This window comes from Mus caroli, chromosome 13, assembly GCF_900094665.2.
Source record: "Mus caroli chromosome 13, CAROLI_EIJ_v1.1, whole genome shotgun sequence".
NCBI lineage: Eukaryota > Metazoa > Chordata > Mammalia > Rodentia > Muridae > Mus > Mus caroli.
This window is the reverse complement of record NC_034582.1, coordinates 50,563,865-50,577,357: the sequence shown is the minus strand read 5'-3', so window position 1 is coordinate 50,577,357 and position 13,493 is coordinate 50,563,865. Positions and strand designations below refer to the sequence as shown.

Below are 13,493 nucleotides of genomic sequence, written 5' to 3'. Positions count from 1 at the left end.
ACATCAGGAATGTGAGACAGCCCCAGCAACTGTGTGCCTGCCAGGGACGTTGGCAGGGAGGGGCTGCGGGCAGGCCATCCAAGCTTTCCGGGACCCCAGAAATTACCAGGCAGCAGCTGTTCCTATCACTCTAAGCAGCCTGGTTCTGGGCTGTTATGCACGGGGCCTGCCGAGAACTCGGGGTGTCTGTTCGGCTGTTCTAGGGAACCCTGTTTTTTGTTTTGTCCTGTCTTCACAGTACTGGTAATCAAATCAGACTCCTCTTTGTTTCTTGTTTTGTTTTTAGTTTTTGCTTCAAGGCTTTTACTCCTTAGCCTTGGTCTGACTGGACCTCTCACTATGTAGAGCAGGCTGGTCCCAAACTCATGGAGATCTCTGTAGCTCTGTAGGGTTTCAGGCATGTGCCATCATGTCTGGCCTGCTCTGATTTTAATCTTTTTTTCTTTTTAAAGACTATGTTTCACCCTGTAGCTCAGGCTGGCTTATAACTCATTCTGTGTCCCAGGCTAGCTTCAAATGTGAGGGGATCTTCTTGCCTTGGGCACTCTGAGTGAGGATTACAGGATCGAACCCGACATTCCCGACTTTTTATTTATTTCTGGAGATAAGGTCTGTTCCTTTACCTCAGGCTGGCCTCCAAATCCAGCGGACCCACCTGCTTAGCTTTCTGAGTGGAGTCTTTCTTTTCCTCTTCGAGGCAGTCTCACTATGTCGCTCCTGGAACCCAGAAATTATCAGGCAGAGCTGTCCCTATGACTCTGAACAAGAAGGTTCTGGCCTCTGATATGCATAGGCAGGGCCTATTGAGAGCCCAGGGTGTCAGCTCAGCTCTATATGGAACCCCCTATGTATCCAGGCCTGATTTCAAACTCTTAATTAAAAAAAATATATTTTATTTTTAAATAAATAGGTGCATACAGGTGCCGGCAGAGGCCAGAAGAGGGCACCAGACACCCTAGAACTGAAGTTAGAGCTGATTGTAAGCCAAGCATAGGGGATGCTGGGAACTGATTCAGGTCCTCTGCATGTGCTCCGGGCGCTCTTAACCACTGAGCCATCTCTCCAGCCATACCCCCAGTTCTTGAATTTGAGAGATTAAACTTCCTTCAGTCTCCTTAGTAGCTTGGACTATAGGTGGGTAATATGGCACTAGACACATTTCTTGGTTTCACAGAAGGGAGAACAGCCTCTTTGTGGTAAAGCTGTGCAGAGACCATCAAGTGACTCAAGAGTAGCCATGGCCCAGCAGTGGAACTGTGCACAGTGGGGCTTTTGATCTGCATCTCTTGGTCCATTTACCTCATCCCAACCTCCCAATCTTTTCCTGACCCAGGCAAACCCAAGGACTCTGCCTCAAGACGGACACCTGGAGTGGTGACAGGACTCAGTCACTGACTAGTAATCTCTAATGGGAAACTGAGTTTGGAAGCAGGTCTCAATATGAATGTTTGGTTTTGACCGGGCATGGTGGCACATGGCTTTAATCCCAGCACTGGGGAGGCAGAGGCAGGCAGATTTCTGAGTTTGAGGCCAGCCTGGTCTGCAAAGTGAGTTCCAGGACAGCCAGGGCTATACAGAGAAACCCTGTCTCGAAAAAAACCAAAAAAAAAAAAAAAAGAATTTTTTTATTGGATATTTTCTTTATTTACGTTTAAAATGTTACCCCCTTTCCTAGTTTCCCCTCTGAAAATCTCCTATCCTCTTCCCTTCCCCTGCTCCCCAACCAACCCACTCCCATTCCCAGTCCTGGCATTCCCCTATACTGGGGCATAGAACCTTCACAGGACCTAGGACCTCTCCTCCCACTGATGACTGACTAGGCCATCAGAATGTTTGGTTATTATGTATGGTATGTATACAGGAAGCCAACTGTCTATCTATCTATCTACCTATCTATCTATCTACCTACCTACCTATCTATCTTTATATCTATATCTAATTACTTTTGTGTTCTTTTTACATATGTGAATTTTTTGCCTGCATGTCTGTGTCTGTGTATCCGGTACCCATGGAAATCAGAAGAGGATGTTAATTGCCTAGGAACTAGGGCACACATGGTAGTAGTAGTAGGTGCTGGGAATCAAAACCAGGTCCCTGGGGAAAGTTACAGGTGCTCTTAAGCAATGAGCCATCTCTTTAGAGCTACCCTTAAATTCGTACATGAGTCTCTGGAAGCCTAAATACATTTGCAGTCCTCACTCCCAGAGAGCTCGTGGGAACCAGGAAGCAGAAAGTCTGGGACCACTTTTGGCCTCTCCCTGCCCACCCTAAGGTTCAGGGTTAGGGAGCAGCTGAAACTGTCAATGGAGTCCAGTACCGTTTCCAGGCTCACAGCTCTGGGAAGCTGATCTCTCTGGGGTGGGGGCTGAGAACAGGGTTGTGACAGCCTCCAGGGAGGATCATGCAAGTGGGGACAGCTGCAGCTCAGCCAGGCGGTAACCAGCTGCTGCCTGGGAGACTGGCCAGGGCCAGGCAGGGCGGGCACAGCCCCCATAAGCCCTGAGCCTGAGCGGGCAGATCCAGACCGTGGGAGCAGGCAGCGGCTGGAGGCTTGATTTCACGTTTCCTTCGTGCTGTGTTAACGGTCAGTTTGGTTAATGCTGAGCAGATGGGGGAGGGGACGCCAGCTCCCTTGGGGACAAGTCTTGGGCCAACCATGGATGCCTGCCTTACAGATGGTGTAGTGTGGGCTCATCTGCCCTCGAGCACTCACTCACCAACCGTGGCATACACAAGGATGGTTCTGTAGGACAGTCGGACAAAGGCAAGGGTGCGTGTATCTGCTTCTGAGTCTGCTATAGCACAGCTGGAGGCAGAAGCCAGCTGAAGGCCTGGCACCCACCTCCCCAGTTGTCTGTGCCACCTAGGCGAAACTCCCAATGTGGAAAATCTTCCCACCCTATGCCCTGCCACACAGGGAAGCCACCAGGCATATAGAGATTTATTTCAAAAAAATAATTTATAAAATGCCATGTTCTATCTTTCCCACAGGCTTCTCGTCTCTCAGGGACACCAGAGCTGATGCCCCTTTCACCAAGATGCTGGAACAAGCAATGGAGGGGGGATGGGCAGGGGGTGGTGAGGCTTGTGGGCTGGGGGCTGTCAAGTCCCGAGGCCTCTAGGTTGTTTGGGGGAACTAGAAATGTTTAGAGCATACATTTTGCAGCTAGGCCCAGAGATCCCCCGAGACAGAGGCTGCGTGCCAAGGCCGTAATGCTTAACTTCTCTGAGGATGAGTCCAAGGGCAAGGCCATGATCTTGAGATGAGAGTTGAATTCTGAGATGGGAGCATAAGGCTAGAACAGAAGGCCTCAACTATGAACCTTAGGACCAAGAATGGCCCTCCCCAAAACAGGGCCAGAGATTGGATCTGGGACAGCACTAATCTCAAGTCAGAGGCCTGACACTGCCAACATTAAATGTCGATGCATCAGGTTGCAGCTCAGCGAGGAGGCCCATGCCATGCCCACGGGCTGCGTAGCCTGTACAACATTGCTGCTCCCTGGCTCATGTCGTCTGCGAGTCAGAGAAAGGGAAGGGGCTTGGCTCGAGGGGCAAAGGGTCGTGGCTGAAAACCGAGTCACTGGAGGAGCAGGTGCTGCTGGCATCCCCATTGGAGGGAGAAAAGGGTCCAAAGGTCAGGCGGAGGTCAAGGTACTGCAAGGAACAGAGCTGGTCAGCTTCCAGCCTCGGGGACAGGATGCTTCGTGTTCATATCCCTAGGTCATGGGAGCGGGCAGAGAGAGGGCACGAGGCGGGAATGGGCAGTACCTCTTCAGAGACAGCCAGCAGGACCTTGTCCAGAGCTTCCACCAGCTGCTTAAAAGTAGGCCTCTGAGACGGGGCTGCGTGCCAGCACTCCCTCATTAGCCCATACCTGGGAACGGGTCAAAGAGGTTTGTGTGTAGGCCGGGCAAAGTGAGGACTGTGCGCTCCCTAGGGTTGAGGTGTGGGGGGCATGGCTGGGGATGGGGTGGGGTGGGGCTGCGCAGGGCAGTTTAGTGGGAGAGTAGAAACAAGGACCAGGGCACCGTGAGCCATGGAGAAGAGGAGGGACCTATGACTGAGACAGTCAGGGCCAAAAGCTGACGTCAAAGTCAGGACAGCAGATGAGGTCTGACCACTGGGGCAAGGAGGGTGACCTTACAGCTCTGAGGGGCAGTTTGGGGGCCGCTCCATCCTGTGCCCCTCTCGCAGCAGTGAGAAGAGTTCCTCCACCGGGATGCCAGGGTATGGGGAGCCCCCGAGGGTGAAGATTTCCCACAGCAGGATCCCGAAAGACCACCTGGAGGCAGAACTGTGGCTCAGCAGGGCCCAGCTTCCTTCCTTCCTTCCTCCTTGAAGCTGTAGTGAAGGCTATTGCAGTCAAGATCCACCCTTGGGGATAGGGAGGGGCACTCCTTTCTTTTGGAGTGTCAGAACTCCTAAGATCTTGTGACTTTGGCAAGTGCCTTGCCCTTTTAGAGGGGATGACGACTTGAAGACAGGCAGCAGCCATCTTAGAACCCATTTCCCAGACTCACACGTCACTCTGGTGTGTGTACACGCGGTCGAACAACGCCTCTGGAGCCATCCACTTGACTGGCAGGCGGCCCTGGAGGAAGAAGGCGGGGACAGTGGTGTGAGTAGTACAGGACCTATCCCTTTCAGACCAGGCCCGCTCCCGTGCATCTCCGAGGTGCCCCTCACGTTGCTGGTTTTCTTATAGTAGTCAATGTGGTGGACACCACGTGCCAGCCCAAAGTCAGCGATCTTCATCACATCATCCTCGGTCACCAGCACATTTCGGGCAGCCAGGTCCCGGTGGATGCACTGAGGACAGGTAGGGATTTAGGAATATCAAGACACAGTTGATCATTTCACAGCAAGCCCAGGGGCCAGAGTCACTCAGCCCCGGAACAGATGAGAAATGGAATGGGCAAAGGCCTGGACTGAATCCCCAGAACCAGAAAGAGAAAAAGAAAGAAGCACATTTGTTCAGAGCCCACGCCTGAGCCATGCTTGCCCTCAGGTAAAAGAATGGGTGGAGAGAATGGGGACCTGTGGGGTTACAGATGGGGATCTGCAGGGTTAGCTACAAACGTATGGGAGTGATGGTTAAAGGATAGACCTGTGAGCTGGAAACAAGGGGGCTGCTGAGACATTCAGTGCCACCAGCAAGAAGGTGTGGAGACCCCAGCACAACTGTCCTTTGTCCACACCTTCCGAGACTCCAGATACTGCATGCCTCGGGCCACCTGGTAGGCACAGGAGACCAGGGCCGGGAAGGAGAGTGGTCCTTCGCTGCTCCGAGGTCCATCAGGGCTGAGATCAGGGCCTGGGGGACGTCGGGCACGGAGGAATTCCCGAAGGTTTCCCTTGGCGGCACATTCCACAATCACATACAGGGGCCCTAAAGAGGGAAGCCGTGGACCAGGGGATGGGAAGTCTGGTAAGACTGGTCCTTTGCATCCCAACTGCGCATCTGTATCCCTGCTCCTGCCGCACCTTCCTGAGTGCAGACACCCAGCAGGTTGATGATGTTCTTGTGTCTTCCAATTAGCTTCATCACCTCCATCTCAGAGACCAGGTCTGCCAAATCCTTGTCGGAGGCATTGTCTACAAAACAACAGCTGGGCTGAGGAAGTTGCCCTCCAACTCCACGGGAGTTGGAGGGGGTGCGGGTGTCATGGAAGTCTGGGGTGAAACCCTGCTGGGCCGTGTGCCTCAGAAGAAGCCTTTCGGGCTAGGGATGTAGTTCAGTTTGTAGAGTGCTTGCCTAGCATGAAGTCTGTGGTCTATCCTCATCACAGTATAGAACTGGGCGGGGTAGAGCCCACGTCTAATCCTAGCACTTGATGAATATGAGGCCAGCCTGGGCTACAGGAGACAAAAACAAACCAACCAACAAACAAACTAAAAACAGTGTGTGTTTGTGTGTGTGTGTGTTTAAAGAGGGATCAGGGAGCATAGAAGGATTTGGAGGATGAGAGAATGGGGTGGAAATGTTGTAAATACGTTCTCATGTATGAAACTCTCAAAAAAGTAGATGCTTTAAAAAAATCATTCCAGCTGGGCGTAGTGGCGCATGCCTTTAATCCCAGCACTTGGGAGGCAGAGGCAGGCGGATTTCTGAGTTCAAGGCCAGTCTGGTCTACAGAGTGAGTTTCAGGACAGCTAGGGCTACACAGAGAAACCCTGTCTTGAAAAACAAAAAACCCCCCAAAACAAAAAACAAACAAACAAAAAAATTATTCCAGGCCAAGAGTAGTGGAGCACACCATTAGTCTTCCATGAGTTTGAGACCAGTCTGGTCTACATATTGATCTAGGAAGACTATATAGAGAGAGACCCTAACGAAAAACAAACAAACAAACAAACAAAACTTATTTAAGATCTTGTTTCTCTGTGTAGCCTTGGCTGTTCCAGAACTAGCTCTGTAGTCCAGGCTGGCCTTGAACTCAGAGATCTATCTGCCTCAGCCTCCTGGCTGCTGGGATTAAAGATGTGTGCCTAGCCGGGCGTGGTGGCGCATGCCTTTAATCCCAGCACTCGGGAGGCAGAGGCAGGTGGATTTCTGAGTTCGAGGCCAGCCTGGTCTACAAAGTGNTCTACAAAGTGAGTTCCAGGACAGCCAGGGCTATACAGAGAAACCCTGTCTCGAAAAACAAAAAAAACAAAACAAAAAAAAAAAAAAAAAAAAAAAGATGTGTGCCACTATGTCTGGCTTAAAGAATTGTTTTGATGGGGAGATGTTCAGTGAATGGAGTGCCCGCAGCACAAGCACAAGGATCTGAGTTCGGATCCCTGGCATGCATGTAAAAATTGGGTGGAGTAGTGCAGCGGCTGTGGCCCTAACACTCAGGGCACACACAGGGTGGAGGAGGGGGGTTGCTAGATGGTGAGCTAGCGTAGCTGAAACAGCAAGTCCCAGGTTCAGCAAGAGATTATTTCAAAAAACGAAGCTGGTGAGTGATAGAGGAGGCACCTGATGTTGCACACTTATGTCTATGTCCACATGCACATACACCTACACCTATATGTGCACATATACCTTTGCCTATATCCACACTTACAACTTTACATGCACATACACCTATACATGCATATACACCTACACCTATCATGCACATATGCCTATACCTATACATGCACATACACCTATGTCTATATCCACACACACATACACCTGGCATCCATACTCATGGTCTCTCAACCTCTCGAATCTCAGACTCGTCTTATATGCAGCAGAACACCTCCCACAAAAGTTGCAAGGACAAAACATGAAGACTCTCAAAGAACTGATCTTCCCATAAGCAGGTCCAGGGGACAGGAGAGAGGCAGAAGCTCCAGACAGAAAGGAAGCTGTGTTAACTGGTCCCTGGGTAACAGTCCCTAGGGGCAAGAAGTGTCCTGAGGTTTTGTTATGCATTAGAGGATACTTCTGTGACTTCTCTAGGAAAGAGTGGGCTAAGGACCAGGGACTAGGGCTGACCTGTGACCTTGGGACAAAGACATAACTTATCCTAGCCGTACATCAATATGGAAAAGCCTATTTCACAATCGCTGCCTCACAGAAAGTGCCAGCTGGCTCCAGCTGTGCAGAGTGGAGGGAGCGAGGAAGGGAAGAATGCTAGGGACGGCAGCAACAGGGACCATAGCAACAGATTCTACGGGGGACCGGCAAGACAGCCAGGACCCAAGGGTATGCTGGTAAACATCAAGGTATTGAGTAAGCATGATATGATGATATGATTTACACAGAACAAAATGACAGATAATAAACACATAGAAGAAGACATAAAGGAGCCAGCAAGATGGCGTGGTGCACAAGCCTGATGACAAGACTGACCCCTGAAATTGACTCCATAAGTTGTTCTCCGACCGCTCTATGCACAAGCTATGATGTGTGCTCACACTTACACACACAACACAATAATCACCCTAAGTCCCAACACTTGGGAGGCAGAGGCAAGTGGATCCCTGCAGATTCAAGTCCAGTCTGGTCTAGAAGTTCCAGGCCAGCCAGGACTGTATCGTGTGACCATGTCTGAAAATGTAATAAACTTAAAAAAGAAAAGAAAAGACAAATATAAAAGAAGTTCCAAGAGCACACACCAAGCACCTGCAGGACACTTTGGGGACATCGCCTGAGGTCTGGGTTTCCTTATCCTCTCCATTATTCTTGGGGATCACACAGTGGCTCTCGCACATGTTGGACAAGTGTTCTACCACTCAGCCAGGCCTCTTCATATTTTGGGGAAGGGTTTTACTAAGTTGTCCAGACAGCACTTGAGCTCCATCTGTAACTTCACCTCACTTTCCCATCCTCCTGTCTTAGTACCCAAGATTACAGGCTTGTGCCACCAGACCCAGCTTGAACCTGGGACTTTTTATTTTTAAGATTTATTTTTGTATTTGTATCTCTCTCTCTCTCTCTCTCTCTCTGTGTGTGTGTGTGTTACAGGTGGTTTTGAGTTGCCAGATGTTGTTGGTGCTGGGAATTGAACTTGAGTCCGCTCTAAGAGCATCCAGCACTCTCATTGGCTAAGCCATCTCTCCAGCCCTGAGACTGTTCTCTACTAAGGACTGGGAGGAATGTGTGTTGAAGGTGTATTGTTTAGTGGAATTGATGGGGATGAGGCACTAAATGTGGAGGGTGATAAGGTGATAAATGCCGAGAGCTAACAGGGGAGGGATATTAAGCTCCGATCACCACAAATCTCATAGGGATCATCACCCAGTGGCTAAACTTTACTGAGCCAGTCAGGTGTAATTCCAGTACTCGAGAGGCTGATGTAGGAGAATCGCTATGAGTTCCAGGCAGGGTTAGATTACAGAGTGACCTCGAGGTCAGCCTCAAAACAGAACAAAACGGTCCCATCCGGGCATGGTGGGGCACGCCTTTAATCTCAGCACTTGGGAGGCAGAGGCTGGTCTGATCTACAGAGTGAGTTCTAGGACAGTCAGAGAAACTCTTTTTTTTTGGGGGGGGGGCGGTTCGAGACAGGGTTTCTCTGTATAGCCCTGGCTGTCCTGGAACTCACTTTGTAGACCAGGCTGGCCTCGAACTCTGAAATCTGCCTGCCTCTGCCTCCTGAGTGCTGGGATTAAAGGCGTTCAACACCACGCCCGGCTTGAAACTCTTGTGTCAAAAACAAAAGCAAAACAAAACAAACAGACAAACAAAAGTAAAACCCCAAACAAAAAAGAAAGAATGAAAGAAAAGTAAACCAGTTTCAAACCCTACACCAAAAATTTACTAAGCCACGGTTTATCAGAAACATCTATAAACTTCGACCCTGAGAGGTAAGGGGTCTTTAGTCATCCCCACGGAGTCCCAACAGGAAACTGAGGCTTGGAAGTCACTTGCCAGGGCCAACAGCAGGGTTGGGCTTCAGGCCCAAGGGTGGAAAATCTGGGGCCTTTCTCATGTACAGGCAGTCCGTATAGCCTCTTGCATGGCCCCAGCACAGGCTATCCCTACAGCCTGCTGCGTGGCCCTAGCACGGGTAGTCCGTGTAGCCCCTTGTGTGGTCCCAGCACGGGCAGTCTGTGTAGCCCCTTGCGTGGCCCTAGCACCGGCTATCCCTATAGCCCGCTGCGTGGCCCCAGCATGGGCAGTCCGTGTAAGCCCCTTGCGTAGCCCCAGCACACCTTGCCCAGGTTGCCATGTGTACCTTTCAGCATCTTCACAGCCACGGTGCTGGTTTGGTCGGGCCGGGAGGGATCCATACCAAAGGCCTCTGCACGAACCACTTGCCCAAAGCAGCCCTCACCCAGGGGCTTTCCGAGCACCAACCTAGAGGCCAAGAAGACCCGTGCCTCAGACTGTGGGTACCACTCCTGAGCTGGCACCCTCAGTCTTAGCCTGCTCAGTGTACCTGTCCCGGGGGAATTCCCAAAGTGGATCGAGAGGCAGGTCTAGATTCACAAGTCCCGTGAGCAAGGGCGGGCCGCTGGAGGAGAGACGGACACCTCGCACCAGGGACAAGCTTGACTTGCCAGAGGACCTCGACTCCAAAGAGAACTGCAAAGTAAGAGATTCGTTCTGCCTGCTGGGGTCAGGCTGAGAGCTGTACAGTGGGTGGGGGCTGGGGAACAGGCGCAGTACCTGTCGGGCCAAGGGGAAACGGGACAGCTTTTGTACAGTGACAGGCTGGCGAGAGTAGTGGCCACGGATGACTTGCCGGTGATACACCCCGGCCAGCAGCAGGAGCACAAGCAGAGCCAGTGAGCCTGATACATACAGGATGATATCTGTGTATCTGGCCTCAGGGGTTGCTGTTGTCCATGTGAGGTCTTCCTCTGCTCGTTAGATGAACATAGACAGAGAAAAACAGCAGTCAGTCAGTGGTCAGATTGACCAGCCCCCCCCCGCCCCCCCGCCCCCAGCCTAGGTCCCCATAGTTACTAACACATATAAGGACACACACTGAAAAAGTTACAGTTACGGGCTTGGAGAGATGGCTCAGGGGTAAGAGCACTGACTGTTCTTCCGAAGGTCCTAAGTTCAAATCCCAGAAACCACATGGTGGCTCACAACCATCTGTAATGAGATCTGATGCCCTCTTCTAGGGTGTCTAAAGACAGCTACAGTGTACTTATATATAATAATAATAATAAATAAATTTCTGTGCTGGAGTCAGTGGGACCCACCGGAGCGAGTGGGGTTGACCAGAGAGAGCAGAAGTCCTAAACTCAATTCCCAACAACCACATGAAGGCTCACAACCATCTGTACAGCTACAGTGTACTCACATACATAAAATAAAATAAATAAATCTTTAAAAAAGAAAAATCGCAGTTATATATATATAGTCTTATATCCCCGAGGGTCACATGGACAGTCTCGTTAAATCAAATACATATCCCTGCTGAATTCAGTGAGAGCATTCACAGTGCCAAAGAACAAATACTGTATACCCACACTGGCCAAGGAAACTGCCTACCTAACAGGCCTCAATGGACCAGAGAGGAATCCTGTAGTCTCTCCCAGGATCTCCCCCCTCCCCGACCCCCTCTTCCTCAGCAGGGCCCTCACCTGGTAGCACCGTGAGCCACGCTGACTGGTAGGAAAGGCCGATGGAGTTGCCCGCCAGGCAGGTATACTCTCCTGCATCCTCAGCGGACACGTTCCTCAGATACAAGACCTCTACCTCCGAGCTATTGATGTCTGTTGTCTGAAGCAGCGGACACACTAGGTCACGGGAGGTTCTGGGCCACACTGCAGCTGGGAGGGTAGTTGGGTATCATCCCACCCTAATGGGGAAAGGATGGGGCCCCGGCCTGGGCGCTGGCAGGAAGCTCACCTTCAGGACTTGTACGTAGGGGAAACCATCGGCGCCGAAGCTGCTGCCGTTGATGACGACGTGTTTCAGCCACTGTATGTGGGGCTGGGCGTCGCTGTACACCTTGCAGAGTAGCTCCACATCGCTGCCAACCACGGCTGTGGTGTTGGCTGGGAGGCCCGCCTGCAGGATGGGCCGGTGCGGGGACCGCTCTGGGGGCCGGGCCAGGCCGTCAACCCTGACCAGTGGCACCCACGAAATCACCCAGTTTACCTGCCCCCAGCCCTGCTCCTAGATCAGGGGAAGGACTTCTGGACACACAGCTCAGATCTTGTCTATCTTCTGTTTACCTTCCTTCAACGTTTTATGGCTTTACTGTCTTTGGGCTAGGACAGCTTCTCAGATTCACGTTCAGAATGTCCACACCCTGTGCACCCATGGCATATACCTGCCCACAAATCACACTGTAGCTGTCTTCAGACACACCAGAAGAGTGTGTCAGATCTCATTACAGATGGTTGTGAGCCACCATGTGGTTGCTGGGATTTGAACTCAGGGCCTTTGGAAGAGCAGTCAGTGCTCTTAACCGCTGAGCCATCTCACCAGCCCCTGCACTACATTCTTAAGAGCTGAATTCAGCCTTTGCCATCTGCCTGGACCCCCTTTTCCCGTTCCCTATGGCAGACTTCTGCTCCTTCAGCCCACCGCCACCCCGTTGCTTCCTGCTGACCCTTGGGCTTATTTTGCTCATCTGAAACTGATTTCATCTAGTTTCCAACACAAGATAAGACAAGATACCCACCCTTGCAGGACTGACTGAGCTGAAGATAAGCCAAATTCTTTGTCCTACCTGCCCAGCTCATCCACTCACCCAGCACATCCAGGAGATAGCTGTAGCGAATGCTACCCAGAGAGTTCTCCACAAGGCACGTGTATGTGCCACGGTCCGAGGGTACCACACTTTCCATCACCAGGCTCCAGTGTTGGTGGCGCAGCTGGAAGCAGGCAGGAGTAGAGGAAATGTCCAGAGGGGACCCAGTAAAGCCAGGACAGGGAGAGGACAGAATCTGTCTATGGGCCTCTTCCCAATCTTCCTAGCCCCTGAGAGGATTGGGGCAAAGCCAGAGACTCCTGGACAGAGAAAGAGGCTGTAAGAAGTGTCTCTGTTGGGCTGGAGGCATTGTTTTGGAGTTAAGAAGACTGACATTCTTCCAGAGGTCCCAGATTTGATTCCCAGCACCTGCATGGTAGTGGCTCACAACCAGGTGTGACTCCAGTTCCTAGGGAATCTGACACTCGTGGCCTCTGCAGGCACTGAGCATGTGCACAGCACACATATATACATGCAGACAAAATATTCACACACATAAAATAAACAAATCTTAAAAAATAATAATAAGTGGAAGTGGTAGTAGTAGTAGTAAGAAGAAGAGGGAAAAGAAGAAGGAGGAAGAGGAGGAAGGAGAGGAGGAAGAAGAAGAGGAGGAAGAGGAGGAGGAGGAGGAGGAGGAGGAGGAGGAGGAGAAGAAGAAGAAGAAGAAGAAGAAGAAGAAGAAGAAGAAGAAGAAGAAGAAGAAGAAGAAGAAGAAGAAGAAGAAGAAATAGAAGGTGGTGGTGGTGGTGGTGGTGGTGATGATGTTTGAAGACTAGGCACGGTGGTGTACACCTTAATCCCACACTTGGAAGCCAGCCAAAGGCAAGAGGCCATGAATTCAAGGCCAGCTTGGTCTACAGATGGAGTTCTAAACCACTCGAGTGATATCCTGGGTCAAAAGAACAAGCAAAACAAACACCACAAAACACTCCCCCCCCCAAAAAAAAACCCAAAACAAAAACAACGTCTAAGCCTTGGATTGAGTCTTTCAAGTTTAGCTATACCCTACCCAGGACTGCTCCCTGTGTAGTCTTTGCTGGCTCTGAGTCTTAGTTTCCTCCTGACAGCAAGCTAAATCCTAGTAGCTCAGTGTTTCTCCCCACCTTAAAGGAGATGCTACCCAGGAGGTTGGAGTTGGAGATAGCCTCTACTCTGTTTTGACATCCTGTGTCAGAACCAGCATGGGGGCTGGAGAGATGGCTCAGCAGTTAAGAGCACCAGAGGTTCTGAGTTCAATTCCCAGCGGTTACCTCACAACCATCTGTAATGGGATCTGATGCCCTCTTCTGGTGTGTCTGAAGACAGTTATGGTATATGTATGTGTGTGTGTGTGTGTGTGTGTGTGTGTGT

At 51.0% G+C, this 13,493-nt stretch overlaps 1 protein-coding gene across 2 annotated transcripts in view; it reads right to left on the bottom strand.

Moving 5' to 3' along the window:
* Positions 1 to 2,922: 2,922 nt before the first annotated feature.
* Positions 2,923 to 13,493, bottom strand: part of Fgfr4 (fibroblast growth factor receptor 4) — a 15,791-nt gene continuing 5,220 nt past the window's right edge. The window contains exons 6-18 of one of the 2 annotated variants that reach the window (XM_021179885.2): positions 12,141 to 12,264; positions 11,291 to 11,481; positions 11,023 to 11,161; positions 10,094 to 10,287; positions 9,864 to 10,009; positions 9,660 to 9,781; positions 5,488 to 5,598; positions 5,202 to 5,392; positions 4,690 to 4,812; positions 4,524 to 4,594; positions 4,148 to 4,285; positions 3,772 to 3,877; positions 2,923 to 3,657 (exon numbers count right to left, since the gene is read on the bottom strand). In XM_021179885.2, the coding sequence (XP_021035544.1) occupies positions 3,508 to 3,657; positions 3,772 to 3,877; positions 4,148 to 4,285; positions 4,524 to 4,594; positions 4,690 to 4,812; positions 5,202 to 5,392; positions 5,488 to 5,598; positions 9,660 to 9,781; positions 9,864 to 10,009; positions 10,094 to 10,287; positions 11,023 to 11,161; positions 11,291 to 11,481; positions 12,141 to 12,264 (1,806 nt within the window). In that variant the 3' untranslated portion in view covers positions 2,923 to 3,507. The remainder of the gene's footprint in view (positions 3,658 to 3,771; positions 3,878 to 4,147; positions 4,286 to 4,523; positions 4,595 to 4,689; positions 4,813 to 5,201; positions 5,393 to 5,487; positions 5,599 to 9,659; positions 9,782 to 9,863; positions 10,010 to 10,093; positions 10,288 to 11,022; positions 11,162 to 11,290; positions 11,482 to 12,140; positions 12,265 to 13,493) is intronic. The other variant, XM_021179886.2, reaches the window with a different exon arrangement.